Here is a 23,509-nt window from a genome sequence, read left to right on the forward strand (position 1 = left end):
AACCCCCAAACCCAGACTTTTAGGAAGTACACTATAAGAACCACGTATTTTCAGAGAAGCGCATCCATGGTTCTGCATTCAGCCAACTGAGATGAGGTGAGCCACTCATACAGAGATGCCATGGGATGCCTCTTCTGAGATCCAATCAGACACTCCCTCTACTCCCACTTAAGGAAACTGACCAGAATGTGGAGAGATCAGTGAATCTTGCAGAGATACAATGGATAAACCCTGACTTGTTCTTCTGCTTTAAAAGCAGCAGATTGTGCCACTTAGACCTAGCAGAGTTTCAGATGTTAGCTAAAAAGCTCCAGCATCCCTCACCTAGTCAGAAACCAAGCATCTTTATGTCTGCTATTCTGCCCAGACAACTTAGATTGAGATACCACTAACCTTTCAGCTCATTTAGAGTTGGTTTATAGGGCCTCCTAAAGTTAGGAGGTTTCAGTTGCCTAAAACCATGTGGAATGATAGCCCCCAAATACTTAAAACTCTCACAACACAGGGTGAAGCCAAAAACAGTGAATAGTCAAATGTGGTCCTCAGGTGGCATGTTAAGGGGCAGAACTATAGTTGTAGTGTAATTAATTTCCAAGTCTGCCACACTATGGAACTGCTCCAAAGACCCATTCAGGTCTGTGAGGGCAATGTGGGGATCAAACAGCATTAATAGCATATCATCCTCAAACGGGGTGGATCTGTGTTTGAGTTTCCTCACATCCACTATCCCCTCCACAGTGCACTGAAATCAGACAATCTTAACCAACACCCCTTATTATCAAAGCAAAGAGCAGAAGCAATAGAGGGCACCCTTGTTTGATGCATCTAGCAAGGCTGATGCCCAAGGAGTTGAAGCTGTTGCCTGAAATCATTGTTGGAAAGTGTGGGTGCAATTGGTAGATCAAGTGCATAAACCTGTCCCCAGATGTAATTTGTCTAAACAGTATTTTCGGGGAAATCCCACTCCACTCAGTCAAATGCCTTGAAGGCATTCCTAACAATGACTTTTCCAAATAACAACTTTGCTACTGCTGGGAAATACAGACGAGTTGGAAATAACACTGTTTAAAACTAGAGCTAAAGTGGGGCTTGGGCTTCTCAGCTTCGGGCTTCACTATGGTGCTTCCAATTTTAAAAAATCTGCATTATTGAGGAGTCTCCCATGGGTAGAGCTGGAACTGCCCCCCTCAGTGCCTTCACTAGAGTCCTTACATTTTCTGCACCCTACTTGGTCTGCTGTTAACAAGCTTAGCAAACCTTTCTTGCAAATTACAATGTTGATGTGGCAGGGCTAAAAGCTAGCTCTGGGGATGTCCCCACTAACCCTGATCCTGCGTCACTCTGGGTTTTGGCATACTGATATATACCTTCTTATTCAAAGAATGGAAGGTTGGGAGCCTCTTTGGCATTTGTGATATTGTGATCTGTGACCATCCCATTCCCCAAAGGACTCTGCCTGAAGCTCTCCAAGGCGTTCACTTCAACTGGTTCCAGGTTTTCCAAATCCTCTTATTTGCTTTTCAGCTGATCAATGAGGGAGAGGGGCTTTGCTCTTTGGCAGATGTATTAGTCCCTCTGCACAACGGCTGGAGGGATAGCTTCAGAGATATATAAAATGTAAATCTGTGGGAGACTCAAATGGCTTGCGGGTAGCTTGGGAAGAGAACCTCACTATTGTGGTATAGGAAGTCAACCCACCCCCTAAAAGCATCTCAGATAGAATCCAGGAGGCCTCTTCTGTAAACTCCTGCGGTGGAACTGGACCCCAGTGTGGCATTCTCCTCTAATTGCTAGAGGGGATGTGATCCCAATGGAACCTTCCTGCATATGTGATGGGAGTTTCCCATCATGCTGCTCTTTCGGGAGTGAATGTTTAGGAAATGAAGGCCATCACTGGTCAAAAATTAATCCTTGAACTGGGTCTTGCATGATTATCTTTAGAGACTTATCTGGCTCTGATACAAAGATTTGTTTTTTCTCCTTGCTGGTGGCACCATGGATTGAGGTCACTAGACATTGGAAGTTGGGAGTCTGACCCCTCTATAGCAGGCTGGCTGAAGAGTGTTTTGGATTTTTCACTGTATGAGTGCCTCACACAATACTGCAGAGTTGCCAGGAATGAATCCAAAACTGCTCACTTTGATACAACCTGGATTCCATTTTTCAGCTTGGTTAATACAACCATGGAACTTCATTCACAGTTGCTAATTCATGCCTCTGCAATCACACAAACTTTTTCAGTGAATTGTTGCTGTATCCTGATTCTCTGTATACTGTTTTGTTTCTCATCTTTTAAAAAAAAATTATTGGAAATTTTATTTACTACCTAACATAAACCCCCCACCCCCCAATACAGAAATCCACCCTCATTAAACATGAACATACCATACAATGAGCATAACATACAACAATACAAACAACCAAATAAAAGACTTCCTTTATCCTGTATCTGGCCTCCTTGTTTACTTCTTATAAGCTGTTTCCTTTATGAATAATTATTAAGATTTTTCTAATTATAACTTAAATATCCACAAAGTCTCCTGCAAACATTAATCTAAACAAGTCCATGTATGTATTTTAGGGCACTGTTTTGTGAAGTATTCTCTGCATTTTCCCCATGCTTTTTGAAACTCTTGTCTAGTGTGTTTCTCATCTTATGATTGTTTGCTTCTGTGCCCTGCTTGTTGAAAAATATGGGGACTAGAGAGTAAGAAACCAACCAAAGAACAATAGTAATTGATGCCAGAAAGACTGCACAGTCCCATTTACCTAAACCTCCTGTAATGGTTTTAGGGGGTTGCTCGTGTGTAAGTTGGCGCCACACTTGGCTGAGTTACCTGGGTGAACCCTTTCTGTCCGGACAGCCACCCATCCGTGGCTGTCTCAATCGCTGGCAGAATCCGTCAGTGGGCGTTTCTTGAACTTCTTCCAGCAAAGAAGTTCTTTGACGCCCAGTCTCCTCCTACTCTCCCTGCGCGGAAGTCTTCTGCGCAGGGAGGGTGTGGGCAGCGGAGGACCCGTGCTCTCCCCGCTGGTCTCCAGCGAGGAATCCTGGAGCCTTCTCTCCGATTCCCCCATCTGCCCCCCTCCACTGGTGCTACGCTGATTTCCTTCCCCAGCGGATGGGCTGCCTCTCTCCCTACTGGGACCCTCTCCAGCATCCCTCTGGAGCCTTCCCTCTGCCTCTGGCTCCGATGGCAGTTCCCTGACACCTTCCATCAGAGTTCTAGAGACAGAAAAACTAGTTGCATATAACCCAAATTGACTCACACCATTGGCTTACATTGGTAATGATTCTCCACAGGCAGAGAGAGAGGTGCCACTCTACAGAAAGCCCTGCATTCTCTATACCGATAATTCAAATGGCGGGGGGGGGGGGGATTCCAAGCTAACCTCATAGCTGCTTTGATCTGAGTCTCCAAGCATTTTACAATTTTCTTAATTTGCAACCCTGCTAACAAAGGCCATTACCACTTCCTCCTCCTCCTTTTTTAACCTCCTGTCCAAGAAAAAACAAAAAAACAACCTTCTTCCTATGGCTTCTAGTGCCAATGCTTTATGGTACAGTAAAAACGTTAACATTCTTTTCCTGATCAATACTTTCTGTCTTAAAAGACACTGAGAGGAAAATTCATTCCCTAGCTTGCTAGTTATTCTGGACAACCTGAAACCATTAAACACACACACATACCACAACAACCTGCGTCCCACAGAGATAAATTACATGATCTTGTGGTGGAAACAAGAAAACAGGTAAATATTTCTTCGATCATTTGTAAAACAAGATTAGAAACACTGTTTTAGTGGGCAATCCTATATCCACTTACTTGGGAATAAGCCACATTGAACTCAATGGGACTTACTTTTTAGAATTCATTATTACTTTTATATCCTGCCATTTCTGCAAGGAGTTCCAGGTGGCGTACATGGTTCTCCCCTGCCTCATTTCTATCTTCACAACCCTGTGAGGTTAGTGAAGCTGAGAGGTGACTGGCCCAAAGGAAGCCCCATGACTGAGTGAGGATTTGGACCAAGGTGCCTTCAGTTGTAGCCAAACATGCTGATCACTACACTGGCTCTATACATCGCATATTTTATTATTATTTATTTGATGTATTAGTTACCTGTTACAAAATATCTCTCAGTAATTTACATACTATACATCTATATCTATATCACATCAGTATATGTACAGGATTGTGCTGTTAACAATCTGTTACACCTTAAAGGACCCATAATTCTTTCTGAATATCTAGGATATTTTTTAAAGTTGAATAAGAGCTTCATGGTTGTTTTTTAAAACAACAACAACAATCTTCATTCCCAAAGTATTTTCACAAGCACACCAACGAAAACATTCCTGTCTAATTACACCTTTTTTTTTAAAAAAAAGGACCCCTGACAGTTAAGTCCAGTCGCGAACAACTCTGGGGTTGCTGCGCTCATCTTGCTTTACAGGCTGAGGAAGCCGACGTTTGTCCACAGACGGTTTTTCCGGGTCATGTGGCCAGCATGACTAAGCTGCTTCTGGCGAAACCAGAGCAGCATACGGAAACGCCATTTACCTTCCCGCCAGAGCGGTACCTATTTATCTACTTCCACTTTAATATGCTTTTGAACTGCTAGGATGGCAGGAGCTGGGACCAAGCAATAGGAGCTCACCCCATTGCAGGGATTCGAACCGCAAACCTTCCGATTGCAAGCCCTAGGCTCAGTGGTTTAGACCACAGTGCCACCTACGTCCCTCTGAATATCTAGGATTCCCTTAATTAGTTTTTAAAGCTTCATGGTTGTTTTTTAAAACAACAACAATCTTCATTTCCAAAGTACCGTATTTTCACAAGCACACCAACAAAAACATTCCTGTCTAATTACAACTTTACCTCTTGATAAAATATTTTTTATAAACAATTCGGGAGTCCACAATCTCAGCCCAATGCAGGTCTCGGGAGATATAATACGGCCTGCTTCTTCTACGCAGAGATGTTCAGGAACATCCCTTCAGGCAATGCGTCCCCCTCCCAACCCACATCTTTGCATCTCCTCCTCCCCTCAGCTTCAGCCCTAGTTATGGATAGCAAGACATCCACACTGGCACTTTTGCTTATCTTTTGCTCAGCAGCAGCTTGTGCCTGATGGAATTAGCAGGGCACAAGGCAGGGAAACCAAAGTTGGCCAGTAGCAAACTAAAGATTGCAACCCTGGCTTTAAAATTGTGATTTGAACTAACTACAGTTGGCAGAAACACCTAGTGCTTACCATGCCTAGTGCTTACCAAGGTTATCTTGGAAATGGTAGAAGAAAGGAAAGAAGGAGGGCTCATGCTTCCAGGACACTGCCAATCTCCTAGCCATGGCTACAGTATGTCTGCACTGGGCCACAGAGTTAAACATGCTTAAGTTCCCTGAAAACAAATACAGCAGGGGTTGGAACTTGCAACAAAATGATATTATCTGCAGCCCCTAAAGGAGTTCTCCCGTAGAGGTCTCCAGCCAGCTTGGAACAGGAGACTTGGAGTGCCTTTCGGGGCTCTCGGAGAACTTCAGTTTAATTCCTTATCCTTTTGATATATTCACCTGCTGTGCTGTGTTGTGCTGAAGGGCACAGGATCAGGAGCGGCTGCCATTCTTGAACTTCAGCACTTTTGCTTTATAGCTGAAGGCAGGGAGCTTTTTAACCCCACTTCGTGCATCCCTCCCAACACTGTTTGGAATCATGTAACACTGATCCTTTGTGTGTGTGTGTGTGTGTGTGTATGTGTGTGTGTGTGTGTGTGTGTGTGTTGTAGTCCAACACCTGGGGACCCAAGGATGGGAAAGGCTGTGCCTGAGCATGACAATACCTCCCCTGCCTCTTGTTTCTCCATGATTCCATCCCAGCACATACCACCTATGTTTACCATTAGAGGGAGATATGGTGGTTATTTGCTCCATCGTTTAAAATTGCCTTTTAAAATACGTTGTATTGTTTACATACACACACTCAAAAAGAGAGAGAGAGAGGTGACAAAATAATTTTAAAAAAAGTAGTGAGACCACACAGTGATGCTAAAAGACAATCAGCCAGAGAGACAAGGCATGCCCGTTTTCTGAGGTTAATGTTTAGACCTCTGTCTAATGATTCAGTTGTAGACCCAGAGCTTTGAGTTGTGGCTTTGCTGTAATATCTAAGGGTTAGGATCTCGTAGCACAGGAGCAGGTCCATGTACAAGTTTAATAAAAGGGTTTTGTTTTCAACCCATTTTGTTGTCTCTCAGGCGTCTTATATCTTCATTTATGAGAGTTTTAATAAAAAAAAAATACTATCTTGGCAGAAAGTGGAGCAACAAAGATTAAGTGCTGTTGGAACTTTCACATCCCCTTGAAATGCTTGATTGCTTTCTTGCAGTGTTTTCATCATTTTTTATTATTAATTTATGGACTACTCTTCAATTTAAATATCCTCAGGACAGCTTACACAGTAACAATGAAACAGGTATCATAACAAGAACAGCAGATAGAAACTGGCAGCAATCTTTTAAAAAAGAAGAACAATTAAGAGCCTGTGAAAATAAAATAGCTCTTCACCTGGTGAGTCTCTCTGGGGAAAGTGTGTCTATAAATCGGATTGTAGTATCCTGTGGGTTTGGGAAGGGGACTCAACTGTGAGGAAGCCTTGAAGTGGGTCTGCCCTAATAGCAGGAAGCAGCTGCCTCCATCACAGCCAGATAAAGTTCAATAGCAGTATTTATTTGTGAATAACAGGTCAACCATTCAGCATAGCCACCAGGACTTGCTACATAGGTAAGACTAAGGGTGCATTCAGACAAGGGGATCAATACATTGGTTTTCCTGGTTATGATGATAGAGGTTCTGTGCCAAGTTCTAACTTTTCTTTTACACAGTGTTACCTGTTGCATTGTGGAACTGTGGCTTTTGGATCAACATACTACCCTGTCATTCACACCAGTGGGTGTGGTTTGACACAACCGTGGACAGCATCTGACACATCGCCACCACTTTTGCACATGCGCACTTCTGTTCCTTCATGATTCGCCCATAAAAATGCCAGGAAAGAACTTTATGCCAGAATACCACCCCAAAATTTGTCCCATAGTGTGATCAGTGAAAGTGGCAAGAAGAAGAAGAAGAAGAAGAGTTTGGATTTGATATCCCGCCTTTCACTCCCCTTCAGGAGTCTCAAAGCGGCTAACAATCTCCTTTCCCTTCCTCCCCCACAACAAACACTCTGTGAGGTGAGTGGGGCTGAGAGACTTCAAAGAAGTGTGACTGGCCCAAGGTCACCCAGCAGCTGCATGTGGAGGAGCGGAGACTCGAACCCGGTTCCCCAGATTACAAGACTACCGCTCTTAACCACTACACCACACTGGCACCAAACTCCTATGGCTTTCTGGGCTAACAGGGTGGGAAATGGATATATTTTTTCCTGGAAGCAATTAACATATAAATGAGCACTAAACTTCCACTAGATTCTGCTGGAATTCCAGAAATGTCACATAAAATGTGGAACTTATCAGTTAAGGAAATGTAGGGAAAACTGGACAATGTGCTGTCTGAATGCAGCAAAAGATTCCTGCATTGCAGGGGGTTGGGACTAGATGACCCTCACAGTCCCTTCCAACTCTATAATTCTATGATTATAAGGTTCCAGTTAGTTCCCACTGAACTATAGAGTGCATACCATCCAACTTTTTCAGATAAAAAACCGGGATGCGCATCTTCCGGGATGCACTCCTGGGCAAGTCATGTGACCTGCACTGCGCTCTCGCCACCCAAAAAGCATCCGATTGGTGCTTACCCTAATGTAGGTTGTAAGGCTGGCCCCCCAGCAGGGGAAAGGCAATACAAGTGTGTGGGTGTTAGAGAGGGGGGAGAAATTTGGTTCAGTTGGCATAGAAAGGTAAACCTACCTCATTTCACTTTCTGAAGCAATACACAAACTGAACTACAGCCTTTCTCTGAATTTTTGCACACCTCCAAATTTTGCAGTGCAGTTCTTCAGCCAAGCAATGTGATCAAGAATGCAAATGCTCAGCTAACACGTGCATAGAAATGCACAGCTCGGGGGGGGGGGAACCTGCAGAAATGCACTTGATTAGGGGGGATATAAATATTTGCAAAAATGTTTATATTAGTCAAAAATGTGTGCTTCGGGACAAATTTGCCCCAAAAATGCTGGTGAATTTTCAAATTTACTTTTTTTAAAAGTAAAGTAATAGCAAAGTGATGTGTAAATGTGGAGAACTGAACTTAAGACAGAGATAAATTAAAACAGATTCACACATCCCTAGTGTGTGTGTGTAAGTGTGTTGGTGGGAGGGTGGGAAGGAGTGCACATGTGTGTGCATGTACAAAAGCAGGCATCAGAGGTGCTACTTGGGTCCCTGCAGCTCATAGCAGAAGAGCCCAGATGGCCAACCTCAATTAATAAAGACTATTTTTAAAACATGATCAAGCCATTAATCAGCTAATTGTGCCAATTAATCACTTTACACATTCTGTCCTAAAGAGAGCGTGTTAACAGAGCGCATGGCTCCTAGTGAGAGATTCACTGTGACTGTAAGTGCCATGATTCTGCTTATCTGTACAAGAAAAGGGTTGAGGGGGTCAAGCGGTATGGAGACTTTACATTCTAGTTCAGCGTTGTGGAATATTGGCGTGAATTAGACCAGCCATGATGCTGGCAAGTGCAGCCGATGACTGTTCTTTTGGAAACCACCACCAGTCTGGGTCAGCAATCAATTCTCTCAGAAAGCCACTGTGAGAAAACAGCTAAGAGTGAAGGTGAACCCAGAGTGGTCACAAGGATATTCTGTTTGCACAGGCACCGTACAGAGAGATGCTTGAAGGATCTGGTTTTTGCAGATTCTTAAATGAAAATTTACCTGACCCACACCTCTTGAACTAGAGCTGGCCAATGCGATGCCCTCCAGATGTTTTGGACTACAACTCCCGTCATTCCCAGCTGGCATGGTCAATGGTCAGGAATGATGAGAGATGGTAACTGGAAGACATCAGGTTGGCTACTTCTACAGCAGTTGTCTGGAGATTAAAGTAGGGTAAGACTGATTCACTAGAGGTGTCAAGTCAGGAGCATCCCAGGGGATTTCAAGGCTCCAAGGTGAGACCTGGTGATGTCACAGGGGGTGGACTGCAGTTGCTATGAGCATGTCAAATAAAAAGTCTAACACATGAGCAAATATGTCACTAATTGAAAATTAAGATAGATACCTTAGCTAAAGGAGAGGGAATGGAGACTTCAGGTCAGGCCGGGGGGGGGGGGCAGTCTGGCAACCCTATGATTTACACTATGAGTTCATTGAACCAGGGCTGGGGAAGCTGATGCTCTCCAGACGTTGCTGACACCGACTGCCATCGTTCCTGACCATTGTCCATTCTGGCTGGGGTTGATGGGCTTTGAGTCCCTTCATCTGGAGAGCTACAGGTTCCCTGCATTATAGAATGAGTGTGATACAAATGTGCTTAATAATAACAACTCTCTTTGCCATGCTCTCCATCCCTCCAGTGGCTCCACTGACCCTCATTCACTTGGGTCGTTAGGGGAAATTGCTTGAAAGAGCATCAGGAAAAGTATATACTAAGATGTCTAATTTCCATGAGAGTTAAAAAAATATATATTGCAGACTGTTGTGGAAATGTGATGAACTGAATGTAAGCTGGAAAGATGAGAAACTGAGAGACACCGAAATCAACAGATTTGCCTATCCCTAACCAGTGCACTACCACGAAAGCATGAACATCTGACACCATTGTTGCAACAGCATTGTGTGCCTGTTGCAAGCAGATATGGAGACATAAATAGTAGTGTGGAAAAACCTGAATGCCAGCTTAGGATCCAAAATGAGGTGGGTGATGAATAGTAAAGATCTTGCACTTGTCCAGTTTTAACACAATAATTTAAATGTTGTGAATGACTGTATACTGAGTTGGAAGAGCCAAACCTAGTCTTCTGTGACCCAGCACTAGGATTACTTTCAGGGGTTTTGTGTTTTCATGTGTGCAAAGAATTAGGAACAATGTTCCCTAAAGGTAAAGGACCCCTGACAGTTAAGTCCAGTCACAAACTGGAGTTGCGGCGCTCATCTCGCTTTACAGGCCGAGGGAGCCAGCGTTTGTCCGCAGACAGTTTTTCCAGGTCATGTGGCCAGCATGACATGGCGCAGCGGAACACCGAAAGAAGAAGAGTTTGGATTTGATATCCCGCTTTATCACTACCCGAAGGAGTCTCAAAGCGGCTAACATTCTCCTTTCCCTTCCTCCCCCACAACAAACACTCTGTGAGGTGAGTGGGGCTGAGAGACTTCAAAGAAGTGTGACTAGTCCAAGGTCACCCAGCAGCTGCATGTGGAGGAGCGGGGACGCGAACCCGGTTCCCCAGATTACAAATCTACCACTCTTAACCACTACACCACACTGGCTCTGAAACCAGAGCAGTGCACGGAAACGTCGTTTACCTTCCCACCTATTTATTTACTTGCACTTTTTTGCGTGCTTTCGAACTGCTAGGTTGGCAGGAGCTGGGACCGAGCAACGGGAGCTCACCCCACTGCAGGGATTCGAACCATCGACCTTCTGATTGGCAAGCCCAAGAGGCTCAGTGGTTTAGACCACAGCGCCACCCTCAGTTATTGGGTTGATAGGCAAATGTCATCACACCAAGAGCTGCAGAACAGCATTGCTCTTTAAGGACAGTAAAATATCTCAAATGGGAAGCACAAAGGCTTAGTCAAAATAAACATGAGATCAGAACGTGCAAAGGCAAGAGAAGTACATTGCAAAGCCCAGGCAAAAGACTCAACTGGATGCCCTCTCGGTCTCTGCAGCATCCACGCTTAAAGCCTCTGGACACTTCGCATAAACAGATCATTAGCACCCTACATTTCAATCGAAACAGAGAAGTATGTGAGTAAGAAGCAAGCAAGTGGATGTATCAGGAAAAAAAATGCCCTGAAGAGAATGCACAGATCCTAAGAGAAATCATGTAGGTACTGGCGTTTGGCTGCTTTTTCCCGTTTGAACAAATTTTGGGGTGGGCATTGTAGGGAAGAAATGTGCCTGTTTCACATTGGAAGAGACAAACTGCTTTCACAATTAACTCACCTTCCTTCTCCCTCTCCCCAAATGGCCAGGGCCAGCCCAAACCATTTTGCTGCCTCAAGCAAAGGCCAAAATGGCACCCTCCACTCCACATACAGAAGCTGTCCATATACAGAATCAGTGAGGTTTGACCATCAGTCAGGTTGGCTTCTGCATGTGGTATTGGACTAGGGGAATCTAGCCACTTTGGTGTATCTCTCTGTTACACACACACACACACACACACACACACACACACACACACACAATCTCCACCACAGTTTGCATTTTTGTGAGAATTTCTCCTAACATACAGTTTTCTATGCAATTTTGTATAATACACACATTTTTACAAACCAATTTCCCCCTCGTATAACACATTTTTGCACATTATGTTCATTGATGTACATTTTAATGCACACATTCTCCCCCAACACAAGTATTTTTGCACATGTTGGAGATTTGCATTGCAAAATTAGGAAAAGTGTGGCATTTGAAAGGTGACTGTGTTTCGGTTCACACATTGCTTTGGAAAGTGTGAATTAGGTAGGCTTGCCTTCAAATGCATATTGAAATGACTTTTTCCCCTACCCATGGATAGTAGCAGAGGTGCCCCAGTCAGGAAAACATCTTGGGCTAGTGCTGAACAGGTACTTTGAAAAAATGCAATGTGTGGAGCAGCTTTTACCACCCTTCAGGGAGACAGACTTCGTTTAAGGAGAGTACACTGAGCTTTAGAGGGAAATGGGCCAGCAAGCCAAGGCAGACACAAGGTAGCTGTGTGTGGGGGGGGGGGGTGATCATGCCTATGCCACCACCTGCTTCCCAACTGAGCAGGGAACAGGGAAACAGAAACATGAATCAAGTACTGTTCTGCAAAATTAACAGTTTCCACTCACACCTCTTTTCCATGTCTCCTTTCCCTATATAATTAAGCAATAAGACAAGTCATACTGCGAGCTGCCACCGATTAATATACTCCTCAGGTGCACAGTGAGGCACAAGGCAATTGTAAAACCGGTATTTTAGAAGCGGCTATTTTCTTTCTTTCTCTTTTCTCAATGTTAAGATATTTACAGTTACACACATGCTTTTCTAAACGGCAGTAAGTTCGGCAAACCTGTAGTTTGGAGTGGGTGGCATCTGCGTGAGAACATTTGGTCTCTTATGTTCTTTGTCTTGTGGAAAAGCTCCACACACATTTAATGCAAGGTGGATATATTTGAACCCATTCAGAGGAATTAGTCTAAATGGCCTGCAGCCTTCATTTTAGAATAGGTTTTCTTACAATAGGAGCTGAAGAATATTTCCATGACGGCTGGCTAGTCCTAGATTCCCATAAGTGGACAAATGATGGAGGAGATCCATGATTGCATCTCTCTGCCCCCACTTTAAATTTTGTAAAAAGCAGTGGGTGCAAGTATTTATGGGAGAGGAGCCTGGACCAGAAGGGGGACCATGAGTAAAAAGCAGTGGAAGGAGATTATGGCACTGCTTGGGAAGGGTACATGTTAAACTATTGTCACAGGTGTACGCCAGCCTGTAATCACACAGTTCAAAGTTGGAGTTAACTCTTTATCAGCAAAACCACAGACTTGGATGAGTGTCAGACCTAATGAGCTCATTCCAGTGGTGTAGCATGGGGGGTGCAGGGGGGGCCGGCCGCACCGGGTGCAACATCTGGGGGTTAGGGTTAGGGGGCGCAAATCCACAGGTTAGGGGGCGCAAATCCATGGGTTAGGGGGCACAAATTACTTGCCTTGCCCCGGGTGCTGACAACCCACACTACGCCACTGGCTCATTCCCAGTAGTTGCACTCCATGAAAATCAGTTACTGAGACTGAAAGTCCCCACCTCTTCACAGCCAACTAAATCCCCTCCTCTCCAGGGCTTTCCCCAAGCAATCAGAGACTACGCCTGTGTGCAGTCAACCTCTCATTTGCCCTTTTCATGCCTCTTATAGTGCTGGGTGACAAGGATAGAGGGGAGCTTGTTGCAGCAGGAACAGGAGACAATCGTGACTCTTCAGCAGCTTGAATCATCCCTGCCTCTTGACCTACTGGCGGAGGAAGAGGAGTGCGGGAGATCCAGGTGGGTTGCCATCATGGCTGCCCCCCACCTGCGCTGAATGCCATCCCCCCAGGACGCATGCCAGCCCCGCCCCTGCCTGCTCTCCACCCCCCAGTGCCAGAGCATGAAGCTCCGCCACTGTCTTGGCCTTCTACTCTCCTGGTTCAGCTTCTGCCTCTGATTCTGCAACTGGGAACTGTAGCTCTGTGAAAAGGTAAGCTGCAAGCTCCCAGGATTGGGGGTGGAGGCTATATGCTTCAAATGTGTGTGTTTGGTGTGGATGTGACCTGTGTTCCTACAGTGGTGCTCTCTCTCTTTCTCTCCCACACACTTGCTTTTTACATAAAAAGACGAGAAATCCCAACAAACATCTCCATAATCACATCTTATTTAGCCAAATTTCCAGTTTTTTGCTGGACAGAAGCTCTGAACCCTTCACTGCTGTATAGCAAAAAGGAACCAACAGGTGAAAGCAACCCCTATGGCATCATCTTCAAGCTGTTAGTTCCCCCGACTCCTGTGGAACTACTTCAGAGTAAGTCATTTGAATGTGGAAACTCACCTCTTTTCAGGGCCATCGTCTGACATCTCCAGTCAACTGGTGAAAAGCAGGCTTGGTGGAAAATACAGACACATTGCTGTGCAATTTGTGAAAAAGCCCACACCTGTGAGTGGAGATGAGGGAGTTTGTCAGTTTTGCGCTCTCTTCTTTTCTTATTTTTCCCTAATCTTAAATTTAGTTCTCCACATTTCCACATCAGTTTGCGATTTATTTATTTTAAAGCTCTCATGAAAATTCATTAGCAGATTTCTCCTAACATATACTCAGTTTTGCAGGCACTGTTCACTAATGCATTTCATATCGTTTTTTTCTACAACTATAATGCATTTCTTAAAAGTAAAGGTAAAGGACCCCTGGATGGTTAAGTCCAGTCAAAGCAACTATGGGGTTGTGGCGCTCATCTCACTTTCAGGCCGAGGGAGCTGGCGTTTGTCCACAGACAGCTTTCCGGGTCATGTGGGTAGCATGATTAGACTGCTTCTGGTGCAACAGAACAAATGCCAGAGAGCACAGAAATGCCATTTACCTTCCTGCAGCAGCGGTACCTATTTATCTACTTGCACTGGCATGCTTTTGAACTGCTAGGTTGGCAGGAGCTGGGACAGACCAATGGCAGCTCACTCCGTTGCAGGGATTCGAACTGCCAACCTTCTGATCAGCAAGCCCCAAAGGCTCAGAGGTTTAGACTCAAATGCCACCCGTATTCCTAATGTATTTCTAGGCACATGTTACCCTTGTATATCTGTTTTTGTACACATTACTTGGCTAGAGTACTGCATTGCAAATTTCAGAGAAGTGCGAATTTAGAAGGAGGATTGTATTTCGGTTCATATATTGTTTCGGGAAAAACAAACTTTTTTTGAAAAGTTGTACCTCGGGTAAGTATTTAATAGCAGCTATAATTTGTGCACTAGGAATCATATGCACAGCAGCTGCCACCATGCAGATTTGCAGATAGCCTCCTCATCTGCTCTGGAGCCCTGTGTGTTAAGAAGCTCTGCTTGCTTCAAGACCTCCAGTCTGCTTTTCATCCCAGATAAGTGCTCCCATTAACTGCAATGCGTGAACAAGCGCTAGACCTGAAAAAGATACTAAAACTGTTCTTCTAAAAGAAGTAGCACAGTTTCTGCACAGAACCGTTTCTGTATTTCCACACACACACTCGGCATAAGAGGTTTTCCTCCGTTAGCTCTGGATAGAAAAATCTTTTGAGACCACAAAGTGGGCAGGAAGATGTCTTTCTGTTAAATTCCTTGCCAACTGATTATCTTTGGAGTCTGTTCGAGGGTTTTTAAGGAAAACATTGTGAAATGTATTATTTATCTGAGTAACCTTTGAAAGTCTCAATCCAAATATGACCCATTGAGTTTTATCTGAAGGGGGAGAAGATGGTGCAAAAATGACAGGTGCTAGGTGCTGTGTGTGTGTGTGTGTGTGTGTGTGTGTGTGTGTGTGCAAGAGAAAGAATGGGAACAGCTATTAACCATCCATGTATTTCTTATTACAAGTGTGGCACTCCAGACCAGCAGACCCAGCAAAGATCCAAGAGCTGCAGAGGGCAGGAGGCGTCTTACAGCATCAGGAGCCAAAGGGGAGAAGATCAAACAGCAGGAGCCTTTGCGAAGATGGAAGGCAACAGCAGGAATGGGAGAAATGCTGGAGGGGATAGAGAAGGCAGAACAGTCAGGGCATCCAGGGGGAACAGATAGGGGGCAAGAAGTCCAAAGCAGTGGGAGGGGAGATCAGAAGGAAAAAGGAGGCGAAGAAGAGATGGAGGACAGCAGGATAGGAGGTAGAAGTGCAGAGAAGCAGGGGGTAAGAGAAGGTCAAGGCAGAGCAACAGGAGAAGGAGGCAAAGAGGAGTGGGAAAGAGGTTAGGAATTGGAGGTGGGAGGGAGAGGCAGAGAGAATAAAACAGGAAAATGCAACCGAAACCAGCACAAAGAAGCAAAGGAGCTGCAGATGCTAAAAGCCTGAAGGAACAACAGCTGGGGAAGAGAAGCAAACTCAAGTCATTCTGGGGGGCACCTTCTTGCTCCATGCTAACCAATTCTGCCTGGGGAGTCACGGGTCCAGAAGGGTTCTCCCCCCCCCTTTTGCAGGTATGTTCTATAACATGTGACTGCCTCAATAATGATGGATTTATACTGGACCATCCATACATCCATCCACATTACTAGTTGTTCCGCAGTGCTTCCTCAAGGTATCATATTTTTGCTGTCTGGGGAGGCACTCTTTGTGCTATAGCATAAGAAAAGCAGGGGCAATCAGTGCATGCCCCATAGCTTCCTGCTGAAATACTGCAGCAAAACAAAAAACGCACTTTTATGATAACAAATAATATTCCAAAATAATGTATGCATCAAAACAGTATAGCCATATATAGCAATGCATGATAACATCAAATCTCAAGTGCAAGCAAAGAGAAGGATTTCTAAAAAATCATTTTTATACCACACTAATGTTCTGGTTTATTTGTTCTGCTTTTGTTGCACTATAACACAAGAGTGCTCCCTCCAGAAAGATCTCTGGAGGCTCAAAGAGCAGTACGGGTTGTTTGAAAGTCCTTTTGCAATCAGTCTCACGCTGCTTTTTGAACCTCTGGTTTTTGGAGGTATACGGAGTTGTGCAGCGCTGTTTGCAGAGCCCCCAAACATCCCAGCACTGTGCTTTAAAAGTCCCAAAAACGGGGACATCAATGTGCAGCATCACCTGGCATCACAGTTACTTCAGGTGACTGACAGGTGGCCACTCACCTTGTCAAATTTGCCCTTCCAGGGGTGGGGAGATAAGGATTTGGCCTGCTGTCCAGAAAAGTTTAGTCACCCCTGTGCTATAGACAATATGGATCAATAGACTGACTCTGTGTAAGTCAGGTTTGTGTGCCTGCACAGAATATGGATTTGAAGCAGGAATAGCACCACTCATGCCTTGTAAGAAAAGCTACACCTGTGGAAATCCTCTTTTCTGGAAAGCCAAGAAAGGCATAGGGACCCCATCCTCCTTTCCATCTGCTTACCCTCAGCAGCTGTTCAGAGACCCTTTATGCCCCCCCTCCCTACAAGCCAGGAAAGGGATTTTGGCAGGTCCCTACAATGTCTGCTTTCTTGCTTTAAGACAATCATTAAAATTCCATTTGGAGAGGCCTGGATTGAATCTCTATTACCTCCACTCTTTTTAAAAAGATCCTCCTGGTTTTAGAGGAAACTTTCTGCATGTAAGAACTCTGAGCCACATGGATAAAACATGAGAGGCAGGCTGAGCAGAAGCCCTAAACCAGGGAGATAGATAATGTACTCCAGGAATGCAGGAGATCTACAGGAATCTGTGATCTACATTAGTTCCTTGCTTAAGGCCACCAAGCGAAGGAGCACAAGGCTAATCCTCCGTAGGCTGAGCGGCAGACAGCACCAGTCAAACAGAAAAACAACACATTGAAGGGATTAAGGAAAAACAACAACCCACACACCCCACAGACAAAAACCAGCATTACAATTTTTGAAAAAGGGTGGAGGAGAATATGGCAAGCAAATAAAGAGCAAATAACTCCCATATTTGCTGAAACAGGCTCACACCGGAGGTGAGCACAAAAATCAGTGTATTATGTATATGTGTGTGGTGGATCACCACCACTGTAGCAATGAGGTCTAACACAGGAAAAGCTTCCTGTCCTTCTTGCATCATGGCACAAAGGTGATTTTTTTCCCAGGGGGTGCCAATGGCACAAGGGGCCCTAAATATGCCTCTGCATGCACACACACCATTTGAACAGAGCCTTGTAGTCTAACCATCTCTCAGACAAGCAGAGCTGGCCCTTCTGTTAGGCAGAGTGATGCAGATGCCTCCGGCAGTAGGTAACTGGGGGAAACAGAGTGATTGCAAGGTGTTGGAGGGCATCAGAACATGAGGCTGGCCTGCTGGATCAGGGCTGGTGCAGCCGTTAGATGGGGTAAGGCTGCCACCTCAGGTAAAGACCCTGAGACGGCACCCCATGGGCACCTTACCACCTCTGCCGGTGGCAGAGAAGTGCCACGAAATCTTGCAGAACGCATGAGATCTCGCTCAAAATTGGCACCAATGCTGGAGGTGGCGGGGCAGGTGGCACAGGCAGCAGCAGCAGAGCAGCACTTCCTGTTTCGCCACAAGGGGCAAAACAGGCTGTACTGCCCCTGCAACGACCCATCTAGTTCAACATCCTGTTCTCACAGTGGCCATCCAGATGGCCTAATGTTCTGGTCTGCCCTGACCCCCGCAGTCAAGTATGGCACATGTCCAATAGTTAAGTCCTTATTGACAAAGAAACCCTTACAGCAGATCCCACGGTGCTCCGGATACACACACACACTTCTTATCTCTAGGCAGCTGTCCTTAGGTGGAGCAGTTGCAGCAACAGGGGGACCATGCCCTTGTTGTAAGCCAAAAATGGCTTATCTCCTGGGTTTATGCCAATAAAAACCCAGAAGCTTGAGGACTTAGGAGTCCAAGGTTTGTTGCAAAGCAATAGGTTACAGTCGAATCGTTCCGCAAAACTGCAACCACGCCCAGTGGTTCTGGCAGTAGAATTTATAAAGTTCCAAACAAAGGATTTCAATTTTCACCAATCGTGTACATCATTACCTCATTTTATGTTTAATACACATGCGCGATAAGCACTGGCAATTTATGCTGGTTCAGGTTTGATTCTCACCAATTTCTGTTGGCTAAGCTTTGATTCTCACCTTGTGCTGTTACATTGTGTTACCCTGCATGTTGGGAACCTGTGTTACATGTAGCCATTTGCACTGTGTAGCAACTTATGTTTCATAAAGCAACAGGTTACCATAACTTCCCTATTAGAAGTGCCCTCAAGGATTTCCAGAGGTACACATTATCACATTTATTGTGGCCCTTTGGCTTATGCACCCTCATCTGACAGATGCGCACACACAGCCTGAGGCTTGTTCTACACGGAAGTCATCTCTGCTGTTCCTCTTCAAGCTCCTCCCAATTCTAGAAGACAGGGGGGAGGAAGATGGCGGGGAGCCTACTAGAACATTCCTTACCTGAACAGTCTCTTGCTCCACCACATCCTGAGCACCTCCCTCCATCTCAGACTGCCCCGCCCCTTCCTCCTCTTGCTGCTGTCCTGACTCCTGCCTTGCAAGGAGCACCAAACCCCATTAATTGCCATCTCCCTTTCCTGGGTCATTCCTTTGCCCTCCCCACAACTCTTCAGAACCCTGCCAGTCCCTGACACCTAACAAGAAGCCTGCAAGCTGGACATGAAGCATGACTTGGGCCAGTCACTGTCTCTCAACCTAACCTGCTTTGCAGGGTTGCTGTGAGCTTAAAATGGAAAAGGCGGATGGGGCGGGGGGAGAAGAACCATGAATGTTATCTTGAGCTGCTTGGGAAAGATGGGATCACATGCAGTAATAAAGAAATGCAGCATGGCCTGCGTTCTAACACATAGGTTGCAGCATCATTCAAACACATTGCTTGGCCCTGCAAATAACCGTTTTGGAGGCAGGTCCTGAGCGTGTGCCTTACAGATGACATTATTGCTCTTCCAACAGCAAAAAAAATAAAAAATGACGTGACTAAATGGATCAGAGGAGGCAGAACTCATGGTGCAATTATCATTAATAGCCTGTCTTCCGGTTCTTAGCAAGACTCTGGCGCTGCAGTGCTTTACCTGGGTCTCTTATAGATCCTTGAGCTGGGGGAAATCAATGGGACAGGGCTCTCTAATAACAGCAGGCTCTTCTATTATTTATTTATTTATTGCCGCATGAGGATCCAGAGATACTCCCCCCCCCCGCCCTGCTCTACCAAAACAAAGAGGCATCTAGTTTTAGTCTGTTTGCCTGTTTGATTTGCCAAGATGCAAATAAAGGCAGGTATATGAGGAACCTTTGGCCCTCCAGATATTGCTCATCTACAGCTCCCACCAAGGATGATGTGCACTGCAAGATGCGATTTGGATTCCTTAAAAGAAATTTCCCATGGAAGAGGCACTGAATGCACTGGCCTGCGTAAAGTTGGGCTGCAATAATTCATCAGTCTGATTGAGAAACTTTTTATTGACAGTAGTCTGAGCTGTCCACCAGTGAATGAAATAAGTAAAAGAAGCCACCAGCCTCTTAAATCAAAGAAGCCATGCCAGTTTATTCTAGCATCTCTTTTCATTCTGGATAGTGATGTATAGTCAACAACATTTCTAATAAAAAGTAGCCTAGTGGCGACTAAAATAAAATGGTGGTCAGTCTCCTAAAATAGTCACTTAGCCATGTTTTCTGCAATCAAACATGTGTATTTCCCCCTTGCAAGATAAACCCCTCCAAAGAAAGTTTCCTTGGAATTCTACAAAATTCTTCTAGCACTGTCATTATACTGAGAAAGATTATGATGTAGTTCAACTTTAATTTCACTTTAGGATGAAACTTAGGGCTCATTGTAGCCTTACCTGCGACCCCATATTTCAAAGACAAATTTTGTTTTTTTGTCTTGCCTGCCCCCAAACAACAAAACAAAACAGCTTGGAGGAAACGCAGGAACTTCTCTGTGTTTTGTCTTGTCTTCAGTTTGTTAAAAAGAAGAATAAAAAGAGGTTCTCCGCGGCTTTCCTAAAGGTACAAATTCCTCAAGGGCATTGAAACTTCCGAGAGAAGCACTGTAGCTCAAAGATGTTACTTGACCTAGCATAGCACTCTGCCCACCGAGGCCAGTAGAAAGATTATGAAATTTTAATTTGTCTGAGAGCAAGATACAAGAATAATTGGAGCCCAAGTGTCTGCGGAAGGCTGAGAACCAAGAAGAGGACGGAGTGCCGCAACGCTGAAGCTTTTCTAGGGCCACTCGGCTTCCCTCTGCTATAATATTAAACACAAAAGCCAGGTATTCCTCTTCAAGTTGCTATCTGGGGCGCCTTTGCAGAATTAGGAGAGGCAACCTGTAAGGCTATATACATGAATTCTGCCTCTCTTCAGGCCTGTGTGTCTTTCATTTCTCCACCCTGGTTTGAGGTTATTGGTGCCAATGCAGAAACAGAAAGGCCTTAAAAGAAAACCTGCGCCAGAGCTGAAGCAAGCAGAAAACAGAAAACTCAACAAGGCCCATAGCTAGAAATCTTGTGCAAACCAGCTTAATGGGACAGGGAATCATCAAGCAGCCAGCATGTTAAGTAACATAGGCTGTGTAAATACTATACCTTTAAAGCAAATTCAAAGCATAGTCTTACCCACAGAGAATTCTGGGCACTGTAGTTTGTTAAGGGTTGCTGGGACCTGGGACTCTAAGAGGGGTAAACTACAATGCCCAGAATTCCTTGAGGGATAGAATATGCTCCATTCCATCACCACCCCCAAACAGTAGGTGGAGCCACAGCAAAGGAGAGGCAGAACAGAAGTAATTCTAGTTTTGTCCCTATCTACCTCTGCTGAGTTTAAAAGGGCAACACCAAGAAGGAGGAAACAGACCACCAGGGCCACTCCCTGGCTGTAAGCAAGAGTGCAGGAAGGTGGGGACTGGGCTGGCTGAGGACAGAATGATGTTGGCTGGGCACTACCCCATTTGCCCAAATGGATCATCCTCCACAGCCACACCAAAGACCGGGTAAAACCCATGTGTCAAAACTGAAAGCTGTGCCTGACAAGCCCCTCCTAGTATGGCCAGCCAAGAGGGCCAATACAGCTCATTTTCCTAAAATAAAAATAAAAATGTGTACCTCTGCAAACTGGGTTTTTTCCCCAAACTTGCTTATACCTCCCTCTTGTGCATAGGTGGTATCATTTTGGCCACATTTAAACATGCACATTTGGAGAATGATTTCTGTATTAGTATACTGAGGTTGTAATTATATTTGCCTTACCTGCTTCTTGTAATTAAGTGGATTTCTTATTGTGACTGTTTAATTTGGGCAAGATTTAATTCTGCTGTATTCTGCTCTGAGATCAGTAATGATGAATGGAGGATTAGAAATAAACAAACACAGGGACAAAGCCATAAAGCTGGAGGGAGTCTTGTAAGCCATTTATCACCATCATCTGTTTGATTTCTTGCTCACCCTTTGCCATAATGTTTCAGGGCAGGTTACAACAATATAAAAACACAAAGTTAAAATACATTCTAAAATGTATAATCTAGAATTCTAGCAAAGGCACTCAGGAGGGGAAGGCCCTGCCCACCTCTGCTCCCCTCTCCCAATTAACCTCTGTCTCCAGGACCCACCCTGTAGGTCTCAGATTTGGGTCCTGAAATCTCAGGTTCTGGGATGCTTCTGACTTGGCAACCCAAATTCCTAATGGATATGAGCCATGCATCTGAGTCATGGGGGGGACCACTAACAATGACACCCCTGGAGACCCCACCAATTGGGCAAGGTTATAAGGGCTCAGGCAGTCCCTCAGGCATCCTGGGCCACAGGCTCCAAAAAGAAAACTATTATATGGCTGGTTAAGCCAGGTGCTTGCTATTGTAATTACCATTTCCATACACCGTCTGCAGGAGCAGTAAATTAAGCAAGAACTGCTCCCCACAAGAATCCCAGAGGGAGCTGTAACATTCCAGGGCACATACACTGAACCTCCCAGGTGTTTTTTTAAAAGAGAGAGAGAGAGAGAGAGAGAGAGAGAGAGAGAAGGCAGACTTAATGAAAGGCAGCTACCCAGATGTAACTGTCCCAACCTCAGGATGGCAAAGCTGTTAATGCAAAAATATATTAGGAACATGGCTTTCCTCTTTCTGGAAACGCCCAGCCTAGAGTGCTTGGAGAGTGCCTGGAACAATAGACAGCATTATCTCCACCAACCAACATGGAGGCCAGAGCTTTTCCTTTTCTTTTTTTTAGGCTCAAGAATTCAATTTTGTTTGGATGATGGTGGTGGGTCTGGTTTGTTTCAGCATCGCAACAGTAAAGTGGGGAAAAAGTAGGAGCTGGAACAGATTCAGCTCTCCTGTGCCAAGGTGAAGTTTTGCTGAAGAGGCCGGCCGTCAGTCGCCTTTGATTTTACAAATGGTCTGTGATAGGAAGCAGGCAAACTTTGAAGGTAGGTAGGGAGATATCAGAGACAAGATATCAAGCCCGCCCACATTAACCGTGAAGAGGGTTGTTTGTTGTGCTTGTTGACAGCTGGTGTAACACCGCAGCGGCTAATGTTGTGTGAGCTGTAAGGCAGAAAATCCCTGCATTAAAATCTCACCACAGCCACAAACAAACCTGCTACTATGCTTCATCTGTTGTATCTGTGATACACGGATAGCAACACTCAACTGCCTTTGCATCTTGTTGCGCAAATAGCAGAGATAGAATATGAAATACCTTAAACAATCTTAAATTCTAAGGGCAGCTTGAGATGACCTGCTTATTCAGCATTTATCCCAATTTGCCTTCCACAAACGTGACATGATGGTTAGACTGTGCCTGGTCTTTGTTGAACATTTGTGCAGATTTGTTTAAGGGGCTGTTTTAGGACAATAAACACTCATCCTATGTTCATCCTAGCTTGCTTTTAGGATGTCCACACCAGGGTCTGCCAGTCCATTCTCAAAGGCCTTCACTTTTGCCTCAAGCAGGTGCCTTAGACCCTGAGCTTTCTTTAAAAAATAAATAAGTTTCTAGTCTTCATAAAAAGAAAGTTATGGGGCAAAATGCACAGATACCTTCTAAGCGTGTTCTGTGAAATGAGAGTGAGTGTTTTGTGGCCACCTGGTATATTTTCCCCAGTATAATACTGAGGAATGTTGCCTGTTGCTCTTAGACAATCTCTCTCTCTCTCTCTCTCTCTCTCTCTCTCTCTCTGTG

At 44.9% G+C, this 23,509-nt stretch overlaps 1 protein-coding gene across 1 annotated transcript in view; it reads right to left on the reverse strand.

The window, feature by feature from the left end:
* Window positions 1–18,240, reverse strand: part of ZNF423 (zinc finger protein 423) — a 336,467-nt gene extending 318,227 nt beyond the window's left edge. The window contains exons 1-2 of the mRNA XM_081870154.1: window positions 18,038–18,240; window positions 13,729–13,831 (exon numbers count right to left, since the gene is read on the reverse strand). Of these exons, the coding sequence (XP_081726280.1) occupies window positions 13,729–13,744 (16 nt within the window). The 5' untranslated portion in view covers window positions 13,745–13,831; window positions 18,038–18,240. The remainder of the gene's footprint in view (window positions 1–13,728; window positions 13,832–18,037) is intronic.
* Between the last annotated feature and the right edge of the window lie 5,269 nt (window positions 18,241–23,509).

Source organism: Podarcis erhardii (genome assembly GCF_964252035.2).
Source record: "Podarcis erhardii genome assembly, chromosome: 7".
NCBI classification, from domain to species: Eukaryota; Metazoa; Chordata; class Lepidosauria; order Squamata; family Lacertidae; genus Podarcis; species Podarcis erhardii.